Consider the following 27,779-nt stretch of genomic DNA (forward strand, 5'->3'; position numbering starts at 1 on the left):
CCAACTTCGGGCTGGGCCAGCCAGGCTTCTGCCAGGCCATCTGGAGCAGGACTGTGTGTGTGTGCTTGTGTACTGGGCTGAGGGGTGCCTCCCAGCTCATGTGGGTGGCTGGGAGCTGTGGGGTTGTGACCTGGCCCTCCTAGCAAGCCTCTGGCTCCCCTGTGGTCAGTTTCACTTCTGACATCTGGTCAAGTTCACAGCTGGCCAGTTTCCTGCATGGCCATTTTCACTTTCCCTCTCCAAGGTCTGGCGGCTAAGGCCCCCACTCTGTCTCCATCCCACTTAACTCCATGGTGACACATGTGAATTTGCTGGATTTCTGTTAAAACTTCCCCATTATGTGGTGGGGGGGTGGGGTGGGGGAAACAGGACAGGAACTCACTGAGTTGGAAATTATACCCAGGTCCCTACCACACACACACAACCCCCTACCAACTCAAACCACGTATTTTCCAGAAAATCTCTGTACAATTTTTCTTTCTTTGCTATTTAATGTTCATCATTTATGTTTTATGTGTAGGTTTCAGGGGGACCCAAGAAATGATTACACAGGATGCAAGGGGCAGGTGACCAGGAGGGTGACAAGGATTCTGGAGCTCACAGCTCCCAGCCAGGGGAGGGAGTGGGCAAAAGGGTTCCATCTCAGCCCAAAGGGAGACAGGAGGGGCCCCAGAACCAAACACATGCTAAAACATACTTGCAACCTCCAACCCTCTCCCTGGCTGCTGGGGAGGAAAATAAATACCTCCGACTCTGTCCCACTCCCCAAGTTCACAGGTGAGGGGTCAGCAGGTGAATTTCTTCCTCCCGTTACTGATTCAGGTCAAAGAAGTGCCGTCTATGTACAATGTCCCCAGTCCCTTATACAGGGGTGAGAGACCCGTGGGCTGGGGAGGGGGTGGCTGGCAGTGCACACCCTGCTCGGGGCTCGTTCATGCTAAATAGAGGGGGGCCACACTCATTCCAACAGCAAGCAAAACAGAACAGGTCAGGAGGGACCTCACGGCCCCTTTCTGGTACCAAACTCGGGAAGAAGCAGTCCTTTGAAGGGTCATCTAAACTCAGAAGAGACCCTCGACGGGTCACACTCTGTTTCTTCCTGCTGCGTTCCCACACTGGTCCACTTTTCTTCACTGCAGCCTCCGGGGCCCAGCCAAACCCGTGCTTGCAGGGAAAGGATGGAGCGGGGAGCATTCCTCCACGTGCAGGCCCTTGGAAGGAGGCGCCAGCTCAAGCCTCAATCGTCCTTGGCCCGCCAAACCCAGGGGTGAGGCAAGACGGCAAGCAGAGTTCAGTTCCCTTCGATGCTTCTCTGGCAGCTGCCCCAGAAGGATCCGGCCTTGGCCCAAGAGAGAGAACTCTTGGAGAGAAGCAACATTTCTCATCCTGTGTGTGTCTCTGTGAATCTGTGTGCTGCAGGTTGGGGGGGGGGGGCGGTCCTTAGTTCCCAACCCCCCAGGGCTAACTCCAGGGGAAGATGCTGCCTGTGTCAGCTCCGGGTCTGTGCTGGGATGGCAAATACTTACAGACTGGCCACACCACAGATGTCACACTGACCTGCCTGAGGGGACAGGCAGAGGGAAGCCGCACTCCTTGCCACAAACCCCAACTCTGACTGGGGTCAGGACAGACCAGGGGGTCAGGCCTTGGGTGAAGCATCTGCCCTTCACAGGGGCTGGACAGGCCTGGAGATGGTGAAGAGCAGACTGGGTTTGGCTGTGAGACACTTGCCAGAGGGTCACCTGGTCCTCTCCAGCAAGCCTGAGGCCTGCACCCCTCATTCAGGGTGAGGGGACAGCTCATCTTTGGCTTCTTCGTTGCTGGATGCTTTGGGCAAATGACTACCTCTCTCTGGGCCTCACGGTCCTATATGACGACGGGGATAGACTAGATTTCAACCCCCTTACCAGCTCTGATAAACCTCTGAGGCTCTTCATCTTAGGCCAGAGGGGAGGAGGAGAGGGGGCTGAGGGACGTTTAGGTCACGAAGATGCTCCCTCGTCCCCCAAGTTCACAGTGTAGTGTCCATGGCTCTGCTTCCTCAGTCTCTCCTTCTGAGTCTCTGGAGCCTTGTCATGCCCCCAACACCATCCCTGGTGTCAGCCCCCCAGATATGACAACCTGCTAAGGTGGGAAGGGCTGGCACCCCGAGAAGCAGGGCGAGAAGAGAGCAGGAGGCCTGAGATGGCAACAGGGCAGAGAGGGTGGGTGAGGCAGCAGGGGCACTTATGGCGCTGGAGAGGGAGAAGCGATGATTGGAAGCGGTGGGACAACACAGGAGCAGTGATGGGGCTGTGGTTCGGGGGCCCGGGCTCTGAGGCCCTGCCCAGAGTCGGACAGCTCTGACCCGCAGGGTTGGCTGGAGCATTAGTCGTTGGAATGTGGGGGCAGGGCAGGGGCTCCCGGGCCGGCTCACACGGGGGACGTGGCCGTAGACTCGCTGCACAGGCTCTCCACGATGTCGGCTCGCTGGATGCGGCGCAGGGCCGCCAGGAGGGTGTCGAGTGTGGCGCTGTCCTGGGCAGCCCAGCTGGCCAGCAGGGCACGGGCAGGGCAGGCCTCGTGGGTGAAGGAGTCTATGTGCTCAGGCTGGTAACCCAACTCGCCTGCCAGATGCCGCCAGGTGTCCCCCGCAGAGCCATTGAGCAGCTTCTCCACCTCCTCCCGCTTGGCCAGCGGCAGGCTGCTGTAGAGGCCTCCATCACCCTTGAGGGCTGCCAAGAACCCAGGGGGAGTCAGGCACTACCCACTAGGGCCCCTTTCTCCCACAGTGAGTGTGGGGGCCTGGAATAAGACCCAAGATGGGCTGAGGCATTTCTCCTCTCAGTCTGGGGAGGACCCAAGAGCCTAGAAGCAGAGGGATGCCCAAGATGCAGTCCTGTATGTGGGCAGGGCAGTGCAGGCACCTGGGGGATGCTGACTCATGTCTCTTCCTCATCCTTAGCTCCAGAACCATCCCCAGCCCCTAACTTCCCTGCCCCCGCCCCCCAGCAATTAATCAAGGCAAAGGAGACAGGACTTCTGGTCCTAGACTCAACTGCAGCAAAGTGTCTGGAGCTGGGCTATGGGCTACCAATTAGGGGACATAATTAACTACTTGTTCCCCAGAAGTCCTGGGCAGGAGGCTAATTGCATCCACTCTGAGGAGTAATTAGCTCTGGGGGACAATTAGCTTGATGAGTCTAGATGCTCCAGTTTGTCAAAGCTTCTGTTTCCCAAGTCATTCCACTGGCAAGGGCCTCTTCTACCCGCTCTCTCACCCCGCCTCTTCCATCCTTCACCCACAGGCCTGCAGCCAGCCCCTCTGCAGTCCCTCCTGCAGTCTAATCCTGGTTTCTCCTGTTCTCTCTCTCTCAGTAACCCCCCGCCCGGCCCCGCTGCTCACCCTGGCTTGCGGCAGTCTGTGTGTGGGGCTGCTGGTCATGCAGGCTCTGGCTGTCCACAGAGATGCCGCTGTCGCTGTGCAGCTTTTCTCCCTCTGGTGGGGGTGTCTGGTTCACAGGTCGGCTGTTGGCTCCTTGCTTGTTCTGCTTGCAGCTGTTCCACCTGGAGCCGGAGCACAGGCCCAGTCTCAGAGCCTGAGGAGCCACACGGCCACGTGGCTAAAGGGTCTGTGCTCTGGCGTGTGAGCACCAGAGGCCTGGTGGGGGGCTGGTCCCTAACCCCCGCCCAGCACGGGAGGCTCTCTACACACCTGTCCTTCCTCTACATACCTGTCCCCGGCCCACACCGGAAGCACCGTGAGGGCACAGCGGCACCCAGGGCTTGGTGTATGTGGCCGGTGTTCAGTAAATGTCCATGGGATGAATGGTGCACAAATAAATGACTTCCCACAATTTCACTTTTCCCAATCTTTCCTTCTAAAGTACTCCCACATGTGTGCAGGCGTACGTGTAAGGATTTCCCCTGCTATTATAAGCAATAAGGAAAAACTAAAAGCAAACCAAATGTCCATCGATAGGAGACTGGTTAAATAAATTATACTCCACCCATATTATTGAATGAGCAGTTATAAATAATCAGATAATCTATATGTTCTGAGGAAAGCTCTCCCAAGGGAAATTAGTGAAAAAGTAAGTTGTAGAAGATGTAGAATGTGATCAAATTGATGTTAAAAAAAAAAAGCCAATCTGTGTGTACATATAACTATAAAAGGTTTTATACACATGTGTTTATAAATGCATAGATAATGGCTGGTAGGGATCCATTCCAAGCAGATTCCAAAGAGGAGAGGGGTAGGTAGGATTTGGGGAGATAAAAGGAGGTTTTACTACTTTTTGCTTTACAAGACATTGATCTTCTCTGCATTATCCCAAACAACCATGTTATTTCTTTGATGATTTTTTCTAAAGAATGGAAAATGCATTTAAACATCTAAAATGCTTTCAAGGTCTTCACCACATCCTGGATTTCTGGACATGAGTGCCATAACATCCATGTGTGACATGGCCAAGAAAGATACACACACACAGGTAACTGTGTGAATAAATGGGGTCCAGGGAATGAGGATGCAAACAGCTGGTAAAAGAAGCTCTGTGTGCAGTTGGAGGCTGAGGAGTCAGCTGGGGAGCAGAATGGGGGTGGGGAGGTGCTGGCACCAGGACAGGACAGGAATGATCCCCTTCCTTACCTTCTGCTGACCTGTCACACCTTGAAGTAAAGACTTCAGGGTGAAGTTGATGGCAAGTGAGGATGATCTTAGTTTGGGGTTGAGTTAAAAGAGTGTGTGCCTTTTCGGGTCATGGTCACAGCAAAGCTCTCCCTGAGGCCAAGTATCTGGCTCCCTGTCTCGGGTTCCCCCTCTCACCTCTTGAAGGCGATGTAGGCCACAAGGCCCACAACCACAGCAGCCAGGATGGAGCAATAGACAGGGATGAGGTTGTCGGCGGTACCTCGGGTCACCACAGGCTGGGAGCTGCCCATCACCGTGGTCACCACATCTGACACAGTGCTGGTTACCAGATCTTGCTCTGGAGGTACCTCGGGCTCCTGGGTGCTGGGGTCTGTGCTGTCTGAGCCCTCTGGGGGTGTGGCCCGTGTAATCCAACGTCCAGGGATCTCTGGGAGAAAAGGCTACAGGAGTGAGGACCCACTTCCCCCTGAGTCCCTCCCCTAGGTTCTGACCCCCAGAGCTTCACCCCAGCCCCGGCCGGCCCTGCCTCAGGTGCTTGTATGCCCAGCGGCTACACATACAGGTGTGGGCTGGGATGGGATATACGACATCACAATGGTGGAGAAGACCAAGGATCTAAGAATCAACGGCCCTCGGCCCCCTTCAGCTCTGTCACTGACTTCCTGTGTGACTCTGAACCAGTTCCTTCAACTCTCAGGACCTCAATTTCCGTGTCTATAGAATGGGGATATCAAAAGAGATAAGTCTTCAAGCTCCTTTCCATCTCAGGGAAAGCTGTGACCCTAGAATTCAACTCTGCCTACTCTAGGTACCCAGAAGCCTCACGTGGAGATAAACACACAAAGAAGAAAATGAGCACTAGGATGCCTCCAGCTGGAATCAGGCTAGCGAAATGTAATTTCTCTGGCCCCAGGTTGTCCTAGTGGTCCCAGTCACCCCTGTCCTAAAGAAGGATAAGAGTAGTCGGGTGTGGCAGAGAGGTACTGTCCCATGCACCACCCTCTGAGAGCTGGCACCAGCCTTCTTTCCAGTCTCTCATGTCCTAGCTCTAGGCTCGGGCAGGGTGGGGAGGTACACAGCTGGCTCGCTTCCCTCCAGCCGGTCCATGGATAGTGGCTAGCCTCTACTTCCTGCCCTGTGTAGCCCCCATACCATCTGATCTTGCCATCCAGAGAAGACAGTGTCAGACAACCCAAACCCAAGTGGGGAAGAATGAGGACTGCTGGCGGAGAGCAAGCCCCCAGACCAGGCACTGCCCTGTCTCAGGGGAGGGAGACTGCTCTGCCACCTATTTAGGTTTTTTCATACCAGCTGGGCACTGCCAGCCTCCCTGGTAGGGGACTGAGCACTCCCTGGCAGCAGTGGGTGGTAGTTTCCATTCTGTCACCCAGCTGAAGGCAGTACCGGGGGTTGTGGGCTCTGGACGACCTGGGGGTACCTGTCTGGGCAGAGTTGCCTACCCCATCTATCCTCGCTTCCCACTCTTGAGTCAGGGAGGGAAAGCAGACAGGACATGCCACTGGGGTGAAGCGTGGGCACTTTGCTCCCCAGATCTGCCCCACTCAGCCCTCAGTTTGCCCACCCAAGTTAGAGTTGAAGCTGCCCACTGGTTTTCTAGACCTCCTTGGCTCAAGGCAAAGATGCTTCAAAGGCCCCAATTTTCAGCACCTTCTGAGGAATAAGGTCCCCAGATGTGACTCTGGAATCCATCTGGCTGGCACTGGCGAGGGGGCTGCCATCTGCTGCCCTATCCCTCCCCTTCCTCATCTCAGTCCTGGGAAGGAGGGGATGGAAGAGGTGGGGCAGGGAATGGAGGAGACACAGCCCTCCCTTCTGACAAGGCGCTGGTTTGGGGAGGGTCTTCTCTTGCCTGGATAGGGGACTGGGCCAGCTGGAGGGGCAACCTGAGCCCTGAGGCTGAGGGTACAGCTTTGCTCAAGTGACCCAAACCCAGAGGCTGAAGGCACGGTTAGGTGGAAGGCCAGTGAATCAGGCATCACAGAGATTCAGGAGCAGAAGGGAAGAGCTGAGGGAGGGTGGTAGCCAGACAAGGCTGAAGACAGCACTTTCAGGGCGCTTTCCCCTGGTCTCCTGAATGCCCCCCTAACGGAGGGCGAGGATGAGATCCAGATGTGACCACGTCCTCTAGCATTCCAACCCACTAAGCCCCTGGCAGGTCCTGACAGCCGTTTCCGGCATAGGAGCTCTCAGACTTGGGGGTGGGTAGTAGAAAGAAGGACTGGGTTACTCCTTCTAAACCCAAATTTCTCTAGTTGAGGGCTAGGGGGTCAGGTTCTGCCCCCAAGGTGGGTGACTCACCATGTGGACACCTGAAATGTATATGCAAGGAATATACCCTGCACTGGAGGGGAGGGGGGCGGCCAAACTACCACAAATCAAATTCCATTTCCTGAAATGCTCCCCCCTGCCCTGGAGCTGACATTTAACCCAGGACAAGCAGAGCGGTATCTGGAAGGAATCTGTGAGTGCCCCTGTAGGCAGAGCCCACCCTTCTCCCAGCAGGCACCTTTGTTTGCTCTAACCGCACCCCTAACTCCCACCGCCCACCAGCCGGTCCCAACTTGCCCACAGAAGCGTGCCACCCGCTGCCCGTTGCAGGCTGCTGAAACTCCCCCTGCTCTGCCCTGTGCCTGAGGCTACTTGCCTGTCTCCTGGCCCAGGGCAATTGCCACCAGAACTACCACGTCCCACTCCTCCACCCCTACCCCACATCCCAGTGCAGGGAGCTTCACACACATGCTTGGCCTCAGCCCAGCTTAACAGCCCTCTCCACCCTGAGGTCCTGGCACCAGAGGATCACAGGATTTGGAAGGCCGGCACGGGTGTGTCAGAGCAGAGGCTCTCTACAGCAGGGGATCTGCCTTCCCCACCCGACTGGGGGCAGATGGAAGGCAGAGGCTGTGCTGCCCCCAGCACAAAGGGGAGATATCTCCTGGGAACTGGGTGCTGGGACCATCTCCCTCAGCAGACTGGGGCAAAGGCCAACTCTGTCCTGTCCAACTCAGGGCTCCCAGAAGGAGGAACTTCTTGCCTGCTCATAGTGAGAGCACCCTGAGGGTTAGGTCCCAAAGGGAAATAGCTAAATGGGTGCCCAGTCATAGAGCGACAGAAAGTAAAGGCACTGTCAACCTCTCCCCCAAGATGGATGTCACCAACCAGGGGACCAAAACAGTTCTGCCCAGCTACCACAGGGCTTCCTCCTCCCATGCCAGGAACTGCCCATCCGACTAAGGTGGGCACAGCCAGCTCCCATCCCCCCGGGGAGCTGAGGGCTCTCCACATGCACCTGCCTCATCCTTAGGCTCCCAAACCCCAGGCCTGCTGCTTCCTCTTCCTTCTCTGTCCCAAAGCCCCTGTTCCCACGATCTTCTTAGTGTTCCCTGGGTCTCACTTCATCCTTGGCTAAACTGTAACAGTGACTACTGACCCCTCCCCAGCAAGTTGAAGTGAACCAGCCCCCTTCCTTAACCTGGAAACCCTGTGATCAGTAGGAAACCGAGGTCCAGAAACCAAAGTGACCTTCTTGATGTCACTCGGTAAGTGACAGGGTGGCGGACTCCATCCCAGGTCTCAGAGCCAAAGGGTCCCAGTTCCGGAGGGTCCTCAGGCCCCTTCTCCAGTTCAGAGAGTCTACCTCAGGCTCAAACATGCACCATCTGTGCTCCGGCCACGGAGGCCCCCTGTCTGCTGCTCATCTGCCACCCACCCAGTCCCGAGCCGGCAGCCACAGGTTACCAAAGCGCGGGAACCGAGTGTGGCCTGGGAGGATAAGGATGGCTTTCCAAACACTTGGCCCAGAGGAGCTAACAGTGGATGGGGTCCTTTGGTGGGAAAGATCAGGAGGGTGTCTGCTGGCTCGAGGCCATGGGGGGCTGCCGCTGCAAGCCACGGCCGGACCCTTGCAGAACCTGCCGGCCAGGGTCGGCGCCCTCCCAGCCGGCCCTGCGCGCTCGCAGCCCCTCGCGCCCTCCCCAGCTCCGCAGCCGCAGCCCCTCACCCTCGCACTCGGCGTCGGCCCAGCGCGTGCACTCCCGCAGCTGGCGTTCCGTGTCCTCACACACCGTGCAGGGCAGGCAGGGGTCCACGTGGTTGGCCTCGTCGGAGTACGTGCCGTCGGGGCACTCCTCGCACACGGTGTTCTGCTTGTCCTGGCACGAGAACACGAGCCCCGAGCCCGCCTCGCACACGCGGCACGCCTCACAGCGGCCGGTCGTCTCGTCCTGGTAGTAGCCGTAGGCGCAGCGGCACACGGCGTCGTCGGCCTCCACGCAGGGCGCCGACATGCTCTGCAGCCCCACGCACTCCGTGCACGGCTTACACGGCTCCGTGGCGCTCACCACGTCGGAGAAGGTCACGCCTGAGGACAGAGGGATGGGCGGCATGGGGGTGGGGGAGCCGCACCCCGATTTTAGTCGCCTGCCCTGGGGGCACTTGGGACGCTGGAGGCCCTCCCGGCCCCATCCCCGGAGCCCCTTGGCCCACCTCGTCCCCTCATGGACTCCCCCCTTCTCCCTCCCATCCCTGATTCTGGGTGTGGGAAAGCTGGGAAGGAGAAAGGGAGCCAGGAGCCCCATGCTCCGGCCCCGGAAACTCTGGCCCTAAAGTCTCAGGGGGTAACACAGCTGGTGCCGGTAAATTTCTTGGCAGATTCTCTCCAGATTCTCTCGGAGAGTTCCCAGCATGATTAAGGAATAATCTGAGCGTGGTTCCCACCCAGCCCTTCCCCCAGGCCAGAGTTGAGCTGTGAACCCAGCCCAGGCATGGCCAGCCTTCTAAGAGAGCCTCCGCTGCCCTTCATTTCTGTCCGCACAGGCAGCGGCTCAGGTGTGGCCTGGATGGGAGTGACTAGGGTTAGATGACAAAATCTCCCACCCATGGCGCTGCCCCACGCTGCTGAAGGGCTTGGCTCCAGAGGGTGGGGATGGGACTCCTGGTAAGAAAGGCACAGCAGGAGGGGTTGAAGCTAGAAGGAATAAAGGACTTGTGTGTGTGGTCCCTCTTTGCACGAGACAGAGAGGACCCTGGCATCCCTCCCCTTATTCTGGAGCATGAGTCAAAGGGCATGGAGGAAAAATTTCCAAGCTTACTCTTGACTCATGCGCTTGAGTAAGGGGACAGATGCCAGGGTCCTTTCTGCCTCGTGCAAAGAGTGGGTAGGCAGAGCCATATCTTCTTTACCCTTTCTAGCCCAGGGTGGAGAACTCCATGCCAAACTGAATCCAAGAGAATGTATCCTTGCTCCAAGGGCAGGAAGAACACACATTTAGGATCTGAGAACCGGGGAAAGAGGATAGCTCAGAATGTGGCAGTAGAGGTAGCAGATTAGGATCCCAATGGAGGGAAATTGGGGCTTGCTGTGGGGGTCCTATCTTAACCTTCTCCAACGGCATCCAGAGACAAGATGGAGCACAGGGTCATTATCTTGGAGGCTGGGATTAGGGCTGGAAAAGCAAACAGGGAAAAAAGCAGAGAGAAGTGAAAGGGGCAGCAGTTGGGAGTTGGGGGGTCGGATGGAGAGAAGAAAAGATAGAGATGGGCCTGAAGAGAGCCTTCAGTTTCAAGTCACTTCTGGCGGAGCAACTCCTGTGTTTCTCTTCCTAGGCATCAAGCAGATCTGGATTCAAAACCTGCTTCCATCACTTTATTAGCTGTGTGACTTTGGGTGTCTTACTTAACCTCTCTGAGCTTTTTTCTTTCTCTGTAAAACTGGGAATAATGTCTCTGTTCACAGGGTTGTGGTGAGGAATAAGTGAAATTCCACCATAAAGCACTTGACACACAGCAGGGATCCTGTAACAGTTGGGCCCCTGGGGTGGGCAATGATAAATTCAGTAGCAGGGATACAGTCAAACAGAAAGGACTTCCAAACATAAACAGCAAAGGCAAGATGTCCAATTTATACAAGAAGCTCCTATCTAGTTGGCATGTGGCAGCAGGGTGAGTCTAGTCACACGGGAGGGGAAGGAGAGGGCCCTGCTCATGGGAAAATACAGAAAATTAGCTGCGAACTCCTAGGAGAGGGTTTTAGGGGGCGGGGAAAATGTGGTCTTTTTGGCAGAGAATGAAGGCAGGAGCTTAATGGGTTTCCTTGTGGAAACGTTTTGAGGATAGAGGGAAAGTCCGCTGGGGTCTCCATCCCATAAAGTAGACTTTTAAAGGCAGCCTGTTAACACAGCTGGGGGGGGGGGGGAAATGTGAGAGAAAAGGAAGGGAGGGGAGTGGAGGGAGGAAGTGGGATTTCTGAGCTGCCTCTCTGCTCCCCTTCCCTGAAGATGCCCTCTCTCAGCCTCCTGTATCCCAGCCCTTGCTTTGACAAAAGGATTAGGGTCCCATCCTGGGAGACTTAGGGTCCAAAGAGAAGAGGTCCTGGGTAAGAAATGAGAGGACAACATGGGAGATTCCAGGGCAGCTGTGATTGGCTAGCCCTGCCCTGGGATGGAAACCCTGTTAGGCCAGGGCCAGGGAAGGTACCCAGATGGCAAGGTAGCAAAGGGATGTCTAGTCTTCCCTACCTGGCATCCCTCTGCTGGGGGATGGAGTTACAGGATCCACAAGCACAGAAATAGGAAAACTGTGTGTAGGACACCAAGGAGTTGGGGTTGCCTGAAACATAGATATGCTGTGTGCAGAGTGGTACCTGGAGGTCGTGATGGTGGTGGTGGCGGTGGCAAGACACCCAAGGTAAGACAGGCGGAGTCAGAGTTCCCAGTTCCTACACCCTGGTTTCCCAACATGATTAAAGAACAATCTGAGAAGAGTTCCCACTAGCCCCCCAGGTGGGCACTGAGTGCCAGGTAGAAGGCAGAACCTAACTGTCAAGAGGAAAGGTTTCCAGATCTGAAAGAGACACGTGCACCCCAATGTTCATCGCAGCACTGTTTATAATAGCCAGGACATGGAAGCAACCTAGATGCCCATCAGCAGATGAATGGATAAGGAAGCTGTGGTACATATACACCATGGAATATTACTCAGCCATTAAAAAGAATTCATTTGAACCAGTCCTAATGAGATGGATGAAGCTGGAGCCCCTTATACAGAGTGAAGTAAGCCAGAAAGATAAAGAACATTACAGCATACTAACACATATATGTGGAATTTAGAAAGATGGTAACGATAACCCTATGTGCAAAACAGAAAAAGAGACACAGAAATACAGAACAGACTTTTGAACTCTGTGGGAGAATGTGAGGGTGGGATATTTCAAAAGAACAGCATGTATACTATCTATGGTGAAACAGATCACCAGCCCAGGTGGGATGCATGAGACAAGTGCTCCGGCCTGGTGCACTGGGAAGACCCAGAGGAATCAGGTGGAGAGGGAGGTGGGAGCGGGGATCGGGATGGGGAATACGTGTAAATCCATGGCTGATTCATATCAATGTATGACAAAACCCACTGAAATGTTGTGAAGTAATTAGCCTCCAACTAATAAAAAAAAAAAAAAAAAAAAAAAGAGGAAAGGTTTCCAGAGTCAGGAAAAGGGTTCATGGCCTGAAAGCAACTGGTGGGGGGGAGGCATCCATCAGAGATGAGACATGCATCAGAGATGAGACAAGGGCACAGAATTTCAGATCACAGACCCACCACCTCATCCAGAACCTCTGGAAGATGGGGTTCTCTCCCCTCCTCAAGGAAATCCCAGGTAGGAATGGCCACAGTGCCCCTCCCCCCTGTTGCACCCAACATCACTCCTCAGTAAGGACATCCTTGTAATACTCCAACCCCCATCCCTGTTGCCTGGGGAAAACTCTTTCCTGTCAGAACTGGAGTACAGTTGCCCTGGGGAGCAGTGGCAGGGGGAGCGGGGGATAGTGGGAGGTGCTGGGGGTTGATGGGGGGTGGTAGCCACACCCTCCCAGGATCCCCCAAGGTCAGTCTCCAGGGTAGCTAGGATTTGATCCTCTTCCCCTCCCCCAAATGCGCTGAGGGTAAGTGGCAGCCATTGATTTTGCAGCGCAGATGATATTTTTAGCTGATCTTAGCATCAGCTACTCCTCCCACCTAGCCACACTCTTCTACTAAGCCTCTCTACTTGGGGGCTGGGACCGGGCACCCCCTGGGGATCCCCTATCATGCCCCCCTTCTCCCTCTGTATACTTCCCTCATCCATTCTGAGCTGCCCCTCTCTGTCTCCTATGTTGGGTCAGACTCACTTCTGGCACCCATGCGGTGGTGGGCCGGAGTTCCTGCTAGGACCCAGAGTGCTTGTAAGGCCTCTACTGGGCATGCCTGCCAGTCCCCTTGCCCTCCCTTCCATTCTGCTCTCCTTCCCCCACCGGACACTTTCTACTTACTGTCTAGGCAGGGTTCACACACGGTCTGGTTGGCTCCGCAAGGCTGGGCCACGCCCTCACCCAGGTTGCAGGCTTTGCAGCACTCTCCGCTGTGGGTGTACAGGTCCGTGGGGCACGCCTCCTTGGCACCTCCAAGGGACACCTGGGTGGGGGAAGATCAGAAGGTCAGATTGGCAAGAGAAAGGGGACAGGATGTATTCTGAGGGAGCAAACACCCCTTCCTAAAGCCTTCTATTGGAACCACCTGGCCTGGGATGAGCTCACCAGGGAGGCATTTGGCACTTGAAAGCTGACAGGGAAGAAAGACAAGGGGACAGCACAGCCCTGCAGGCTGCTGGGCTGTGAGATCAGAGCCTTGGATGCTGACCTTCTGCAAGGTTCACCTTGGGGTTACAGTAACTCCTGAAATCCCAAGGATACACCATGTGGGGAAGGTAACCTGAGGATCAGCAGAGGGCTTTTGGGCAGCGGTCAGGAACCAGAAGGCAAGTTGCAGCTGGCTCAGGGCTCCCGGCCAAGGGGGCAACTTGAAGCTGAAATCTAGCCCAAACGCCACTTGCTAAGCTGCACACCTGCAGGGATGCGTCTACCCTGAAGGGAGTCTTTTTCTAAGAAAGGCTAGCAGAGCTCTACTCTCGGTCCTGAATCCTGCCATTCCATATATTAAGTATCAAATGGGAGGTGTCTGTGCTCAAGAACAGAAGGCAGAGGGATGGGACCTTGGGTTCAAATCCTGACTCCACTCTGGGAGCTCTGACCTGCTCTGCATTTCCTTTTGAGTTTTCATCTCTCTGGACAGCTAAGACAGGGAGACAGCTCAGGGCCAAAGCAAATGAACAGCCAATCATCAGGACTCTGGTGCCAAGGCGGGGGAAAAGGACGCCTGTTACCAATGATGAGAAAGTGGCTGCTCTCACCACCCAGCAGCCCTGCTCCCTCAGGGTTTGATTTCCAGCCACCAGCCCTTTTCTCCCTGCCCCCATACAGTCAGTGGGAACAGCACTGGAAACAGCGGAAAGGGGAATCAGATTCTTGCTGCCGAGGCATCTTTGCTCATGGATGGAATGATTTAGCACCAGATTCCCTAGAGGGAGGGGCTGCTGGCAGATTGCTTTATATTTCTGTTCCTTGAAAAAAATCTTAACGTCTAATAAAACTCCACAGCCTGTTTCCCTGGCTCCAGACCATGCAGTTCCCATTTGATGCTCTTGGATCATGGGACTAGAGAGGAGCCGTAAGGGTCATTTGGGCATTCCTTGCTTCTACATTGCCCACAATGGCTCCCAATACTCCTTTCCCTTGTCCTTTCAATTGTCCTGAGGTCTCACTAGGGTTCAGTGGAGGCAGGGGGATAGACAGGTTGGATCAGTCTAGGAGGCAGCCTAGGGTCCTCAAGAGACTGGTGGGAGGGTATAGGCAGCACAGGAGGGGAAGCTTGGATGTTGCCACCGTCCACTCCCCAGGTGGCAGGAACACAGTACTGGGAACATCTGCAGACCAGAAGCCGTGGCCCGGGGAGGGGGTAGTCCCAGATGCAGGCTTTCCCCCAGGAGGTGAGCAAGATTCCAGAAGGGTCTGTATAGATTTCTTTTCATCCTTCAGTATTCTGCTTAAATGGCACTTCATCAGGGAACTGGTCCTGTGGCCCCAGTCTCTTGCTTCGTCAGGTAGAGCTGCCTTGTCACATGTCCTCCCTGTTCACACCTGTCTGCTCTGACACTCTACAGAGTCCCCCAGTGGACTGTCAGCTCCCTGAGGCCAGGGACTGTGGTGGCCTCAGTGCCTGTGATGGTACCTGGCACATATTAGGGACCCAACATGTATACTTATGGAATATTTAAGAACATAATATTATACAGCCTCAATTAACTAGCACTCCAGAGACTGACTTTCTGGATAGCTGAGTTTCCGGAAAGTCATGGCTTTGCTGTTCTCACCTAATGTTTCTCATTTTAACCATGGAGGCTGCACCTTCCTCCTCCTCTGGATCATGCCTTCACGGTTTCCCCATGACTCAGGGACTCAATATTTACATCAACAAGTATTCCAGGATGCAATGCAGTGAAGCCCTCTGCTCTTAATCCCAAAGTAACACACTTTCGTCTCTTTGAGTTCCCCTGTCAGTATTTCTTACAGTTCTGCCTGCTCCCTTCCTGTCAGGATATCAGTTGTCAATTCTCATTGCTACTAGTGGGACCTGAGCAGCCCCTGCCCCATTCTAATTTCTGGTGGCTCAGTGGTAAAGAATCCCCCTGCCAGTGCAGGAAACATGGGTTCAATTCTTGGGTCAGGAAGATCTCCTGGAGAAGGAAATGTTAACCCACTCCAGTATTCTTGCCTGGGAATTCCTATGGACAGAGGAGCCTGGCCAGCTTCAGGTAAGATGGCTACAGTCCACGGGATAGCAAAAGAGCTGGACACGACTTAGTGACTAAACAACAACAAAGTGAATCTTTAGAAAATATGTAACTAGCCCTGGGAAGAAGGTATATAAATCAAGTGTAAGCAGGATCTGAACTAGAAGAGGGCAATACTCAGAGTAAAACAGCTGCCTTCCTCCTCCGCTGCCTTCACTGCTTTGATTACTGGCTCATGGCTTACAAGTTGGGTGACCTGGGACAGGTTTTGAATTTCTCTGTGCCTTAGTTTCTTTGTCATTAGGTAACCATGACAGTTTCTGCCTCTCAGGGTTGCTGGAGGCAGTAAATAAATGAGTATGGTGTTTATTCACTTTGGGACCTCTCTTTTCTCTTTTCCAAGGTCTTTTGTGGCTTTTGGCTGTGTTCCAGTTAGTTGAGGCTGCTACAGACCTGGGTTCCAGATAGCTGAGGGGGTCTGTCTATGGCATTCGTGGGCGGAGGGGCAGCCTCATGCAAGCCCCTCTTTTGGAAGCCTCTTTCCCTGCGGCAGCCTGTGGTCCTCTCTCTTCTCCAAAGCCTTCCGTTTGGAATCCAGGCCACATAATTAGTAACCATGTGTTTCCTAAGCTTGTTTTGTTTTCTATTTCAAAACATTCCATATCTGCTACTTAATAGTATGCTACTTTGGGTCAATTCTCAATCTCTCTAAGCCTCAATTTTCCCCCCTAAAACACTGGATTGGTGATATCTACTGTCCAAGTTTGCTTTGAAAATTAAATGAAATAAAGTATGTAACTCTGCCTGGTGCATAATAGGAGTTCAATAAATGTTGGTTACCAAATAAGTGTTTTATCTTATAGAGAGTGAGCTGCTGAGCCTGAGGGGTAGGCAGTGGGAGAGGAGAATTGAGCCATCCCCAAACAGGGGAAACCATCTCAGAGTAGGGGGCAGGATAGAAATGGAGAGAGATTTACCCACCAAGAGGAGTCTGAAGAGGGTATGCAAGCCAAAGGAGGCTGGAGAACTGCTCTGTTTAAAGTTAACTAACTCAAATATTTACTAGGCACTAAACTAAGAGTTTCCAATGAGACAGGGTCCCTGATTCTTGGCAGGAGTCACAGTGCCATGAGGGAGAGGCAATATCACCTCAAACAGCTGTTCCAGAAGCCGAGGAGGAAGGCTTGAGGGACAGACGTGGAAACTGAGGCCCTCAGAAGTCATGCCCGGAAGTGCCTGGGAAGCACTAACCTGACTACACCAACTATTGGTCCAAGGCCAGGCAATCCTGGGAAGTGGGGTGGGGGGTCACTAGGACTCAGTCTAATTGTTCCAAAATGAGCAATTTACCAAAATGATAGACACACTTGCTTGAAATATACGTTTATTATATTTACTCATTCCATTTTCGAGAATGTTTGCAAATCTTTTTTTGCCATGTCCTGGCTTTCAAGAAACTAAGGTGGAAATACCGTTAGGTGAACTGACTTTTTAATAATTAATTAAAAAAAAAACTGGACAAAACAGAAAACACGCCAAAATAGTTGAAAGAATTTGAAACTATAGGAAGGCTTCAGTGTGATGAGTCCTAACTATTCATAATAGCTTCAGCAAAGGGTTCCTTAGGTGAATGGAGCCATTGGCTGGGTGAAGGGGTTGGAGAGTTTTCAAATATGGGAAGGCTCTTTTGAGACCAATGCAAACTCTGAGGAGGCGCTGGCACATGCCCCCCCCCCCCAATCCCTTGAAACAGGGGTGGAGTTTGAGGGGGACACAAGATCTAATTACTGAGGAGGATGCTGCAGGAAGACTTTGAAAGGGAGCAGGGCTCTGAGTCCGGGGAGGGGGGTCGGTGAAGGGGCTCAGTTACAAATCTGCGGTGCCAAGGGCATAGGACAGAGTCTAATCTCCAGGTCTAGTGGTGATTCAGGGCCACGTGTCCTTCCGTGATCTGGAAGGCTGTGCAAGGGAGTGTGCCTGGCATAAGGAGGAAAGAGTGAACTCCAAGCCAGGAATCCTGGGTTCCAACAAGGGTGCCACCACATACTAACTGGGGGAACCTAGTTTCCTTCCTGAGAGGTTCAGCTTTCTCAACTGTAAAATGGGAATAACTAGATTTGCTCTGCTGGGACCTTATACGGATTAAATAACACAAGAGAAATTACCCAGGGCAGTGCGTGGCACACGGTAGGCACTCAACCAATTTTATTATTCCCGCCTCCGAGCCTCGCACCCCAGGGAAGAATCGAGGCGCGTGAACGCGACCCGGCGGGTACAGCGGGGCGGGGACCCCTTCCCTCCCGGGGTCTCCTCCCCCGCCCGCTCCTGTCCTCGCATTTGCTGTCCTAGTTGCATCCCTATTAGGCGCATTAGCCAGCCGGCGGCTCCGGTTACAGACGTCTGAATGACAAAGTGCCTCCATTACCGGCGCGGCCCGCCAGTCGACCCGCCGGGACGCGCTCCGGTTTCAGCACTCTCTTGCCGCGGCCCAGGAAGAAACTCGGACCGCTGCGGTGCGCAGGGCCAGCCCGTAGACAGCAGCCCCGCGGCGAGGCAGGGGTGAGGGCCGCAGGGGTGCGGGCGGCAGATTCTGCGCGCGTCCACCTTCCCGAGCCCCCAGGCCCTCCACCCCCTGCTCCCTTCCTTCCTCGCCTTTTCTCTATTCGGGCGACACTCTCCAGCCCAAATCCCGAGCCCACGCCCTCGCCCCTCCGGAATCCGCACTACTGGCTGCCCCAATCGCCGCTCCCGGCCACCCCCTCGACCCCCGCCCTCCGCCCGGCCCCGGCTGAAAAGCTTCTATAATCCACGGTGTTAGTGCGCAGACGTGCCCGCAGTCACTCCCAAATCCCCGGACGCAGCCACAGGTATGGACCGCTCCGGGGGCCTGTGCTGAGCTTCGGGGATGGGTCTCTGCCCATCCGAGCCCCCATATTCCCGCCCGCTCGCCGCCGAGACGCGCAGCTCTTCTCCGGAGCTGGGACGCCGTGCTGCCCCGTAAGACGTACGGGAGATACCGAGCTGGCAGTCAGATGAGGGGCAGTCTCCTCATCCCTAGGATTCTGGCTCAACTTGCTTGTGGGACCTTCCTTGACCAATTGGTTAAAACTCTCAGAGCCTCAGTCTCCTTGTCTGTAAAATGGGGGTTTGGGGGCTCAGTGCTCAGAGGAGATGAAGACGGCAGGGAGAGTGAGGACATCTCCATTGCAGAACCTTCCAGGGCCCTCCCTTCACGGCCACACACCGGCTCCTGAATGTCCTGTCAGATCTACCGGGCGGACCTCGACGCTAAGACCCGCAGTCCTCTGCCGAAATGTCTGAGAGCCTCTATCTTGTTCCGAGCCGGGAGTCTTTCACCGAAAGCTGGGCGGGGCGCGGGCAGAACCCCGACCCCCGCCCTCCGCCGTTCGCGGAAACGTAGCGAACGGTCGGGGCGGCGCTGCGGCAGGTTGACTTAACAGGGGGTCCGGGTGGCGGGTGAAGCGCGCAGTCCGGGTCGCACCAGTAGCTGCGATCGCTCAGCCTTCGCGCCGCAGCGCCCCCTGCCGGCCGCCCTCGCCGGCGCGCCCCCTCGGCAGCGCACTGCCTGGACCTTCCCCACTTTGCGAGTCCCGCCTCTCTGCACCCCGAGAAGTGGCAGCGGCCAGAACCCTACAGACGGCGCCTGCTTCGTCCCATCCAGTCCGCAGCTCTGCTTCTAACAGCGAGAATAAATGCGTAGAGGGAGCCCGCCGGTCGCTGGGGAACCGGGGAAGCGGGTTCGCCATGGCGAGGTGGGCACTCCTTTCCCAGCCTCAGACCCCAAACCACAATTCCCCTACCCCGCGAGAAAGAGCGCGGGACACATGCGGGAAGAGTCTGCGTCTCTGCTCTCTCTTCTCGTCCCACTGTCTCTCGGCGGACAGGCGGGGCCCAGACCACTCAGGGTCTGCTCTCCCTACTCCGTCCTCTCTCCTTTTGCTTCCCTCTCTCCATCTCCCTCACCAGCGTCCCTTTTCTGCCCTGCCTAACCCACTTCCCTCCCTTCAACAGAGCCCCGCTCCCCGAACCTCTCCCTCCCACGCCCCTCCCCCCACCCCATTGTCTGGCTGGTCTTCATTGTCCGATGCCCGGTCCCCTTGCCTCCAGTCCCTCCATCCTCCTCCTACACCGTTCTTATCTCCTCGTCTCCGATTCCCCACCCCAACCGCGCTCGCCCCTCACTTTTCTAGTTCCCGTCCCATTCTTCGTCCTTCTCTAGCCTGGGTTCCGTCCCACGACTCTCCAGAGATCAAGATGCTCAGAGGGAAAGTCGCCTCTAGATCCCGCATTCAAGCGCCCTCTTCCGAAGAACCCAAGCATCCGAGAGCCCCATGACTCTCTCCTGAGAGACCCCTCCCAGCTCCTCCACACACACCTCCTATGGCACACGAGGACCTGCTTCCGTGCGCCTCTCTTCTTCGCATCTTTACCTTAAATCTCAGGGTCGCCTCTTCGCTCGGAGAACCTGAGACGCTCCTCCGTGGATACTGGCATCGGAGCTTCTCTCTCGCCATCCACCCCCCCCCCCCCCAACATCTGGGACCCCAACGCTCTTTTCTGCTTTTCCTCAGGGAAACCTGGACTCATCGAGGTTTCGGTCCCGGGAAAGAGCGCGAGCTCCCCTCCAGCTAGCACTCACCCCCAGGAGCAGCAGCAGCAGCAGGCGCGGCCCGTCCATGGCGCGGCCGGCGGCACCTGACCCCATCGCCCGCCTCCCGCGGCAGCGCTCGGCTTTCAGTTCAGCCCGCTCCGCGGACCGATAGGGCTGCGCTGCGCAGCGCTCCAGCGCCAGCCCCTCAGAGCTGGCGGAGGCTCGGCTCCCTCTGGCTGCCGGCGGGAGGGGCTAGGAGAAGCCAGTGCGGCGGCCCCGCCCTCTCCCCGCCCAGCCCGCCCACCCCTGGAACCGCGCCCGCCCTCCCCGCGGTCTCCCGGAGAGGAGAGGCGGAAAGGGACTTCGTGCAGGGAGCCGCGCCCGTGCGCCCCACTGCCGCTTCTCCGCGCCCCGCCCTCAAAGCTTATCCCTGACCTGGTACCCGGCGCCCGACCCGCGTTACTGCGCGTCCGTCCCGGATGCTGTGGGCTCGGGTTCCCTCTCTTGCGCATCTTTCCCTGCCTCTGGCTTCAGCTTCTTCTCCGGTGCCCTGCTCCATACCCAGCCGTTATCAGCAGTAATGCTCACTGCCCGCCTCTCCTTTCATTTCCCGGTCCATACCCAAGCCCTCCCTCTGCCCCTTCCCAGTGCGGGGTTCTCTCTGCAAAGGCCTAGGGGAAGGAGGGAGAGAGGTGGCAAGTGGTCTGACATCGACCACAGACAGCGGGGACGTTCAAGGAGACCATCCCGACATCATTTGAATTCTCAGAAGACGGGGCTGAAGCGATCGCAGGTGTGCACACACACAAAAAAGAATATACACACACTCCCAAGGTCACATACACATGTGCTTATGCAGTCTCCTATGCCCACGCCATCCTCAAGCAGGCCTGTAGACCGGCGCCTTCTGCCCATGCCTGTGCACCTCCACACATGCACACTCATTGCCCGTGTGCTCATAACAAACACACGTCCTCACGTACACATTCACACGTACATGTGTTCATGTGCAGTCATCTCCATGAAAGCCCTCGTATGTATTGTCTCTCACGCAGTGCACACACACACACAGATATGAACACATAGATGTATCCTCAACCAAATTGCCTTCATTAGATTGTGTTTCCATAAGCTGATGAGCTCCCTGCAGGCAGGGACTATGGTTCCTTATCTGAATGCCTAGTACACAGCAGGTGTTCAATAAAGGTCTGCAGAAAGAATAAAAGAGTTGAATGGACTCACATCCATGTATCCGTCCATGTACATCTCCAGGACCACACTTACCATGCTCTAGAAAACTTGGAAGTTTCAAATAATAGGCCCTGGCAACCCCAGGAGTTTGCCACCAGTCTTTTGACAGACAGGAAGCACTCCCATTCCATCTTGATCTTCACCGGCACCTTGCCTGTCCCCACCCTTTCCTCATTCTCAGACAGCCCTGGAGCACAGAATTGTAGGGGGCAAGTCTATAAAGCTCATCCCCTCACCCTGATCTTGGCCAGGTGTGGACCTCAGTTTCAACTTTGAAAAAATAGCCTTAGAGGAAGAAGGGAGAGATTAAGACACTTGTGCTGAGGGCAAGCTTACTACTGGTAGGTGATTTCCCAGCTAAATCATTCATTTGTGGGAGTAAAAATTCTGCCCTGTGAGTTTCTTTCCTGTGTAACCAACGAAATCTAGTGGATATCCCCAGAAAGGACAGGTAGACGTCAATCACTGTGGCCCTGACCATGAATGTGAATAAGCTACCTCCCATGGCTGGGCAGAAGACACCAGGCAGCCATCCCCTCTTCAGAAATCCCTGAGGATCCCTCCCCGGAGACAGGGATTGCCTCTAAGCTGTCTCCTCCTGTTGCTTTTAGAGCCCTGCCTTTCCTCTCAGCTGAATTCATGGAAGGCAGGAAGGAGCAACATTAGTACTAAGAGCAGCATTGAGCAGCTTACTACCAAGGGTATCGGCAGTATGGCATTAATTTAAATACTTCTGTTATTAATTTATGATCCTGGTTACTATTATTGCCAAGGTTATCCATCTCAACACAATTTAATATGACCCACATCACCAAGGCTGGGCCTGGGTTATTAATAATTTCCATGGTCTTTATCAATTTAAGCCTTCCTCAAACAATTACAAACAGCAATTGTTACTATTATTAGCAGTATTTCTATGATTAAGCCTAAGCACAAGACCACGATGTAATGCTGAGTGCTGGTGGGGAGACGCTGTGAACTACGCAGAGAAAGGAGCACTGAACTGAAAGTCAGACAGGCCTGGCCACATATGCCTCCACCTCCCACCTCATCCTCACATCAGTTACTTCTGCCTGGTCTGTGGTTATGTCATCTCTCTCAGCTTCAGTTTCCTCATCTATAAAATGGGAATTTTTTAGAAAAGATCCTATCTTGAACAGCAAAATAAAGTTCATCAAAAAAGAGACTCAATCTCCTTTTATTCATTCAACCCATGCATTTACTGAGCACGTGCTATGGGCCATACCCTGCTCTAGGTACTGAGGATACAGCAGTGAACAATAGCAGCCGCCTTCATGGAGCTGATGTTCTAGTGTGTTAGTGACTTGATATGAAGGATTATTTTATAATGTGACACCTTGGTTTGACCGTTAGATAGATGGCAAGACTGTGATTAGAGTGTTCCTTTGCTGGGACCACCGCCATCACAATCTCCATCACTGTCACCATCCCGCCCCTCTATACCAGAAACAGCACCACTGTGACCACCATCACCATGACACAAGCATCACTACCAGAAGCACCACTGCCATCACTGCATCCCACAACTGTCCCCATCACTGCCATGATTACCACATCATCACCACCATCAGTATCATCACCACAAATGCCAGGGCCGTGGCCACTGCCACCACTTGCCTTTTGACATCTGCACCACAAGTAGTAGGGAATCCTGTTCTAACGAGTGCTGATTACATAGGTCCACCCCTTTTCCTTGGAACGATATTGGAGGCTCTTTGGTGCCACTGCCTGCCCCAGCCTAACTCCCTAATTGTCATGATTCCTGGCCACAAACATGAGCATGCTTCAAAAATTTCTGTCTGACTCAGCTCCCTTTCCCCTAAACCTCAGCACTTGGAGTCACAGCTGGTGGGGGGTGGTGCGGGATGGGGAGAGGGCTCTTAGGAGTTGACCGGCAAGGCAGCACCAAGGGGGCAGCAGTTTTAATTGGAGGGTCCCCCCAAACCATCTCCTATAACAGAACTACAGGTATACAGGCCCCCTTCCCCCACCACATATACACCAAGGCCTCCTGGACCAAATCGTGACCCTAAGATGAAAAGGTGGAGGATCTCAATGCAGATCTACATGGAGCTGAAAGTGGTAGCTGTGGGTCAGACTGCATCTTCAGGAATTGAAGCGGGAAGGGTTTGCCCCTCCCCTCTTAATCTCACTATCCCTCCATCACCCTGCTCTTCCAGGAAGGCAAGCTCCTAACTCATACTCCCTGTCCTTCCTTTCCACTGGGACCCCTCGCCTTGGGCCCCTGGAGAACTTTGCTCACAGCTCTCTGTGCCTGTGTGCATCAGGGGGAACCAGCCTGCAGCCCCCAACTCATTTCTAAGCAGAAATGGGAGTGCAGACAATGAGAACTCACATTTACTGAGATGTCCTGTGAACTAGGAGATCCACACAAGTATCTCCTTTAATCCTCACTATAATCTCATAACTGGAGGAGGGCATGGCAACCCACTCCAGTATTCTTGCCTGGAGAATCCCCATGGACAGAAGCTGAAGTCCATGGGGTTGCAAAGAGTCAGACATGACTAAGCGACCAATCACAGCACAGCACATAATCTCATAGGAGGTGCTGGCTTCACTATATACAGATGAAGAGACTGAAGCTTGAGGAGGTTAAGCCACTAGCTCAAGGACCCCAGAAGGAAGCAGTATGCCATAAGTGGCCACTGTACTACTGTACAAGGCCCTCCACAACCACGTCTCAATGTTAACGCTCATGTTCCAGCCACTCCTTTCTTCCAACACAACCGTTCCAGCCTTCCCTCCAGTGAGTTGGGGAGATAGAACCACCAACACAGAGGGGCTGCACATGGCCCTTCAATACGAAAGCTCAGTTATCCACTCCTGACATGCATTTGCAGAATTTGGGTTTTGGCCAAGGTTGAGGCAGGCCAAAGATGGAGAAGCTCTATACAGTCAGCAAAAACAAGACCGGGAACTGACTGTGGCTCAGATCATGAACTCCTTATTGCCAAATTCAGACTTAAATTGAAGAGAGTAGGGATAACCACTAGACCATTCAGGTATGACCTAAATCAAATCCCTTATGACTATACAGTGGAAGTGAGAAATAGATTTAAGGGACTAGATCTGATAGACAGCCTGATGAACAATGGACGGAGGTTCATGACATTGTACAGGAGACAGGGATCATGGAAAAGAAATGCAAAAAGGCAAAATGGTTGTCTGAGGAGGCCTTACAAATAGCTGTGAAATGAAGAGAAGCGAAAAGCAAAGGAGAAAAGGAAAGATATTCCCATTTGAATGCAGAGTTCCAAAGAATAGCCAGGAGAGATAAGAAAGCCTTCCTCAGCGATCAATGCAAAGAAATAGAGGAAAACAACAGAATGGGAAAGACTAGAGATCTCTTCAAGAATATTAGAGATACCAAGGGAACATTTCATGCAGAAATGGGCTCAATATGTAAAGTAATTAGCCTCCAACTAATAAAAATAAATGGGAAAAAATAATGGGCTCAATAAAGGACAGAAATGGTATGGACCTAACAGAAGCAGAAGATATTAAGAAGAGGTGGCAAGAATACACAGAAGAACTGTACAAAAAAGATCTTCATGACCCAGATAATCACAGTGGTGTGGTCACTCATCTAGAGCCAGACATCCTGGAATGTGAAGTCAAGTGGGCCTTAGGAAGCATCACTACGAACAAAGCTAGCAGATATGATGGAATTCCAGTTGAGCTATTTCAAATCCTGAAAGATGATGCTGTGAAAGTGTTGCACTCAATATGCCAGCAAATTTAGAAAACTCAGCAGTGGCCACAGGGCTGGAAAATGTCAGTTTTCATTCCAGTCCCAAAGAAAGGCAATCCCAAAGATTGCTCAAACTATCGCACAATTGCACTCATCTCACACGCTAGTAAAGTAATGCTCAAAATTCTCCAAGCCAGGTTTCAGCAATACATGAACCAAGAACTCCCAGATGTTCTAGCTGGTTTTAGAAAAGGCAGAGGAACCAGAGATCAAATTGTCAATATCTGCTGGATCATCGAAAAAGCTAGAGAGTTCCAGAAAAACATCTATTTCTGCTTTATTGACTACACCAAAGCCTTCAACTGTGTGGATCACCATAAACCGTGGAAAATTCTGAAGGAGATGGGAATACCAGACCACCTGACCTGCCTCTTGAGAAACCTGTATGCAGGTCAGGAAGCAACAGTTAGAACTGGACATGGAACAGACTGGTTCCAAATAGGAAAAGGAGTACGTCAAGGCTGTATATTGTCACCCTGCTTATTTAACTTATATGCAAAGTACATCATGAGAAACGCTGGGCTGGAAGAAGCAAAAGCTGGAATCAAGATTGCAAGGAGATCCAACCAGTCCATCCTAAAGGAGATAAGTCCTGGGTGTTCAGTGGAAGGACTGATGCTTAAGCTGAAACTCCAATACTTTGGCCACCTCATGCGAAGAGTTGACTCATTGGGAAAGACCCTGATGCTGGGAGGGATTGGGGGCAGGAGGAGAAGGGGACGACAGAGGATGAGATGGCTGGATGGCATCACCGACTCGATGGGCATGTGTTTGAGTAAACTCCGGGAGTTTGTGATGGACAGGGAGGCCTGGCGTGCTGCGATTCATGGAGTCGCAAAGAGTCGGACACGACTGAGCGACTGAACTGAACAGTACTGAGGCAAGCCAGGGGATGATCTCTGTCTTTTGATTGAAGACATGATTTCCAGGCTCTTCTAGTGAGCATTCAATTTTCCTGCTTTGGGAAAAATCACCTCCCCTCTTCCCCAGTCCCAATGTCCAAGCAGAGAAGGGATGAAAGGCAGTGGACAAGGAAAGGACAATTTCTGAGGGGTGGGGGACGAGGAGGTGCTGGGCCTTCCCCAGCTGCATCCCATCTGCCTCTGGCAGGCCGCCCGGCCAGGTAAGTGAAACCCGCTGCCCCCCATTAGGAGCTTGCTCCTCGGATTTGAAGCGTGATGCAGTGATTACCTCTGAGCTGCCTCCTTCTGGGCTGCAAGGGGATTCTGACCAATGAGGGGACAGGGTGGGCTGGGGACTAGTTTGGGGTCAGCCCAGTTGGATTCTGGAACTGCATCAGCAGTGAGAGGGGAGAGGAATTCACTAATTTTGGAGACCAGTTAGATTAACTGGAGCAGCAACGTGGGCCGGTTCCGCAGTGCCCTCCCCCGCTGTCTGCACAACCTCAGAGACGCTCCTTTCCTGCCTCCACCCCGTCTAGCCCACATTACTCAGTTTCTCCCACCTCTGAGCCCTTCTATGGCCCCCATGAGAGTTGTTTCTTCTCTTCCTTCAACATAACTGTGGCCTTGGTCAAAGTCTTCCATAATTCCCATCTGTAGTCTCCCTTCAAAGGCCACCCTTCCTCACACACGTCCTGTTTTGCACTCATACCTCTCATCAAGGCATCACATCTGATTGGTTTGTTCATACACAGGCAGTAAGGACTTAATTTTTCCAGACTCTGTGTCTTGGAGAAGAGGTTCCCAGAGAGGGCAATGCTATACACAAGTGCTTAGATGGAGAGAGTTCCAGGCCTTGTAGTAAGGGCACAGGGGAGAGATTGGGTACCCTGCTGACTCAAGGACTCCCTTTTCTCCAGCCTTTGCCTTCCTCTCCATGGCACATTTCCCCTGAAGTACCCTTTCTCTAGAAAATTCCTCTGGACACTCCAGTTAGATCCTTCCCAGGCAGAGTTGCCATGTATTTCTCAAGGACTGAGTCATCTCTCCTGCTTTTTATCCTGCATCCAAAGACGTTATAGTTGCTGTTGTCTAGTCCCTAAGTGGCATCCAACTCTTTTCTATCCCATGGACTGTAGCCTGCCAGGCTCCTCTGTCCACAGGATTTCCTGGGCAAGAATTTTGGAGTGGGTTGCCATTTCCTTCTCCAGGGATTTCCGATCCAGGGATCAAACCTGCATCTCCTGTGTTGGCAGGCTGATTCTTTACCACGGAGCCACCTGGGAAGCCCAGGACAGTTCAAGACATTTTAAAGAAAACCTGAGTAGGGCTACCCCCTGCTGGAGGAACATGAAGATGAGAGGGTGAGGCATGGGAAGGCTCAGGCCTAATATTTATTTCCTGGGTGCCCTTGGACCAGTTCTTTCCCCTGCTCTGAGCCTCAGTTTCTTTAATCTATAAAATAGGCATAAGAGAATCAGTCTCGGAGTTACCGTGAGGAATCAAAGAGGTCTTGAGTGTGTGTCATGGGAACTGGGCAGATGTCAACTACTCTTATTCTGTTTGTTCCTGCTGATGGTGGCTTCTGGCCTGCAGGCTGGAGACCAGATGAGAGGTGAGGTGACATTTCAGCACTGGAGAGGAAGCTTGGGGGGCCTTCCTGCTGCCAATAAGAGCCAGAGCTGTGACAGGCCTCAGGCTCCGGCACAATTCCCACGGGAATCGCTGGGGGAGGAGACAGCCCAGGCCCCAGCTTATCTTCACTCTGGCGTGTCTGGGAAGTGGGGTCAAGTGTGATTGTCTGGGTTGGTTTTCTAGCAGAAGAGGGTAAAGGGCATAGATGCAGTCTGTTAAGTGTCCCAGTCAAGAGAAGATCCCCAAGAGGGAAAGGGGAGGAACTGCCGGGGAAGGAT

General features: G+C 53.7%; 1 protein-coding gene across 1 annotated transcript; it reads right to left on the reverse strand.

Annotated features, from left to right (window-relative positions):
- Window positions 1-477: 477 nt before the first annotated feature.
- On the reverse strand, window positions 478-20,151 carry NGFR (nerve growth factor receptor). The gene is made up of 6 exons (XM_061143781.1): window positions 19,969-20,151; window positions 12,952-13,093; window positions 8,652-9,011; window positions 4,808-5,060; window positions 3,386-3,546; window positions 478-2,714 (listed from the first exon to the last, which is right to left on the reverse strand). The coding sequence occupies exons 1-6, from the start codon at window positions 20,032-20,034 to the stop codon at window positions 2,413-2,415; spliced, it is 1,284 nt and encodes a 427-aa protein (XP_060999764.1). The 5' UTR covers window positions 20,035-20,151; the 3' UTR covers window positions 478-2,412.
- Between the last annotated feature and the right edge of the window lie 7,628 nt (window positions 20,152-27,779).

Source organism: Dama dama, chromosome 5 (genome assembly GCF_033118175.1).
Source record: "Dama dama isolate Ldn47 chromosome 5, ASM3311817v1, whole genome shotgun sequence".
In the NCBI taxonomy this organism is placed as follows: domain Eukaryota; kingdom Metazoa; phylum Chordata; class Mammalia; order Artiodactyla; family Cervidae; genus Dama; species Dama dama.

Coding starts and splice junctions, on each gene's coding strand:
- NGFR (XM_061143781.1), bottom strand. CDS start 20,034: ATGGGGTCAGGTGCCGCCGGCCGCGCCATGGACGGGCCGCGCCTGCTG. Junction 13,094..19,968: donor TGCTGCTGCTGCTCCTGGGG/GTGAGTGCTAGC, acceptor TCCCCCACCCAG/GTGTCCCTTGGAGGTGCCAA. Junction 3,547..4,807: donor GCCTACATCGCCTTCAAGAG/GTGAGAGGGGGA, acceptor CTCCGGCTCCAG/GTGGAACAGCTGCAAGCAGA.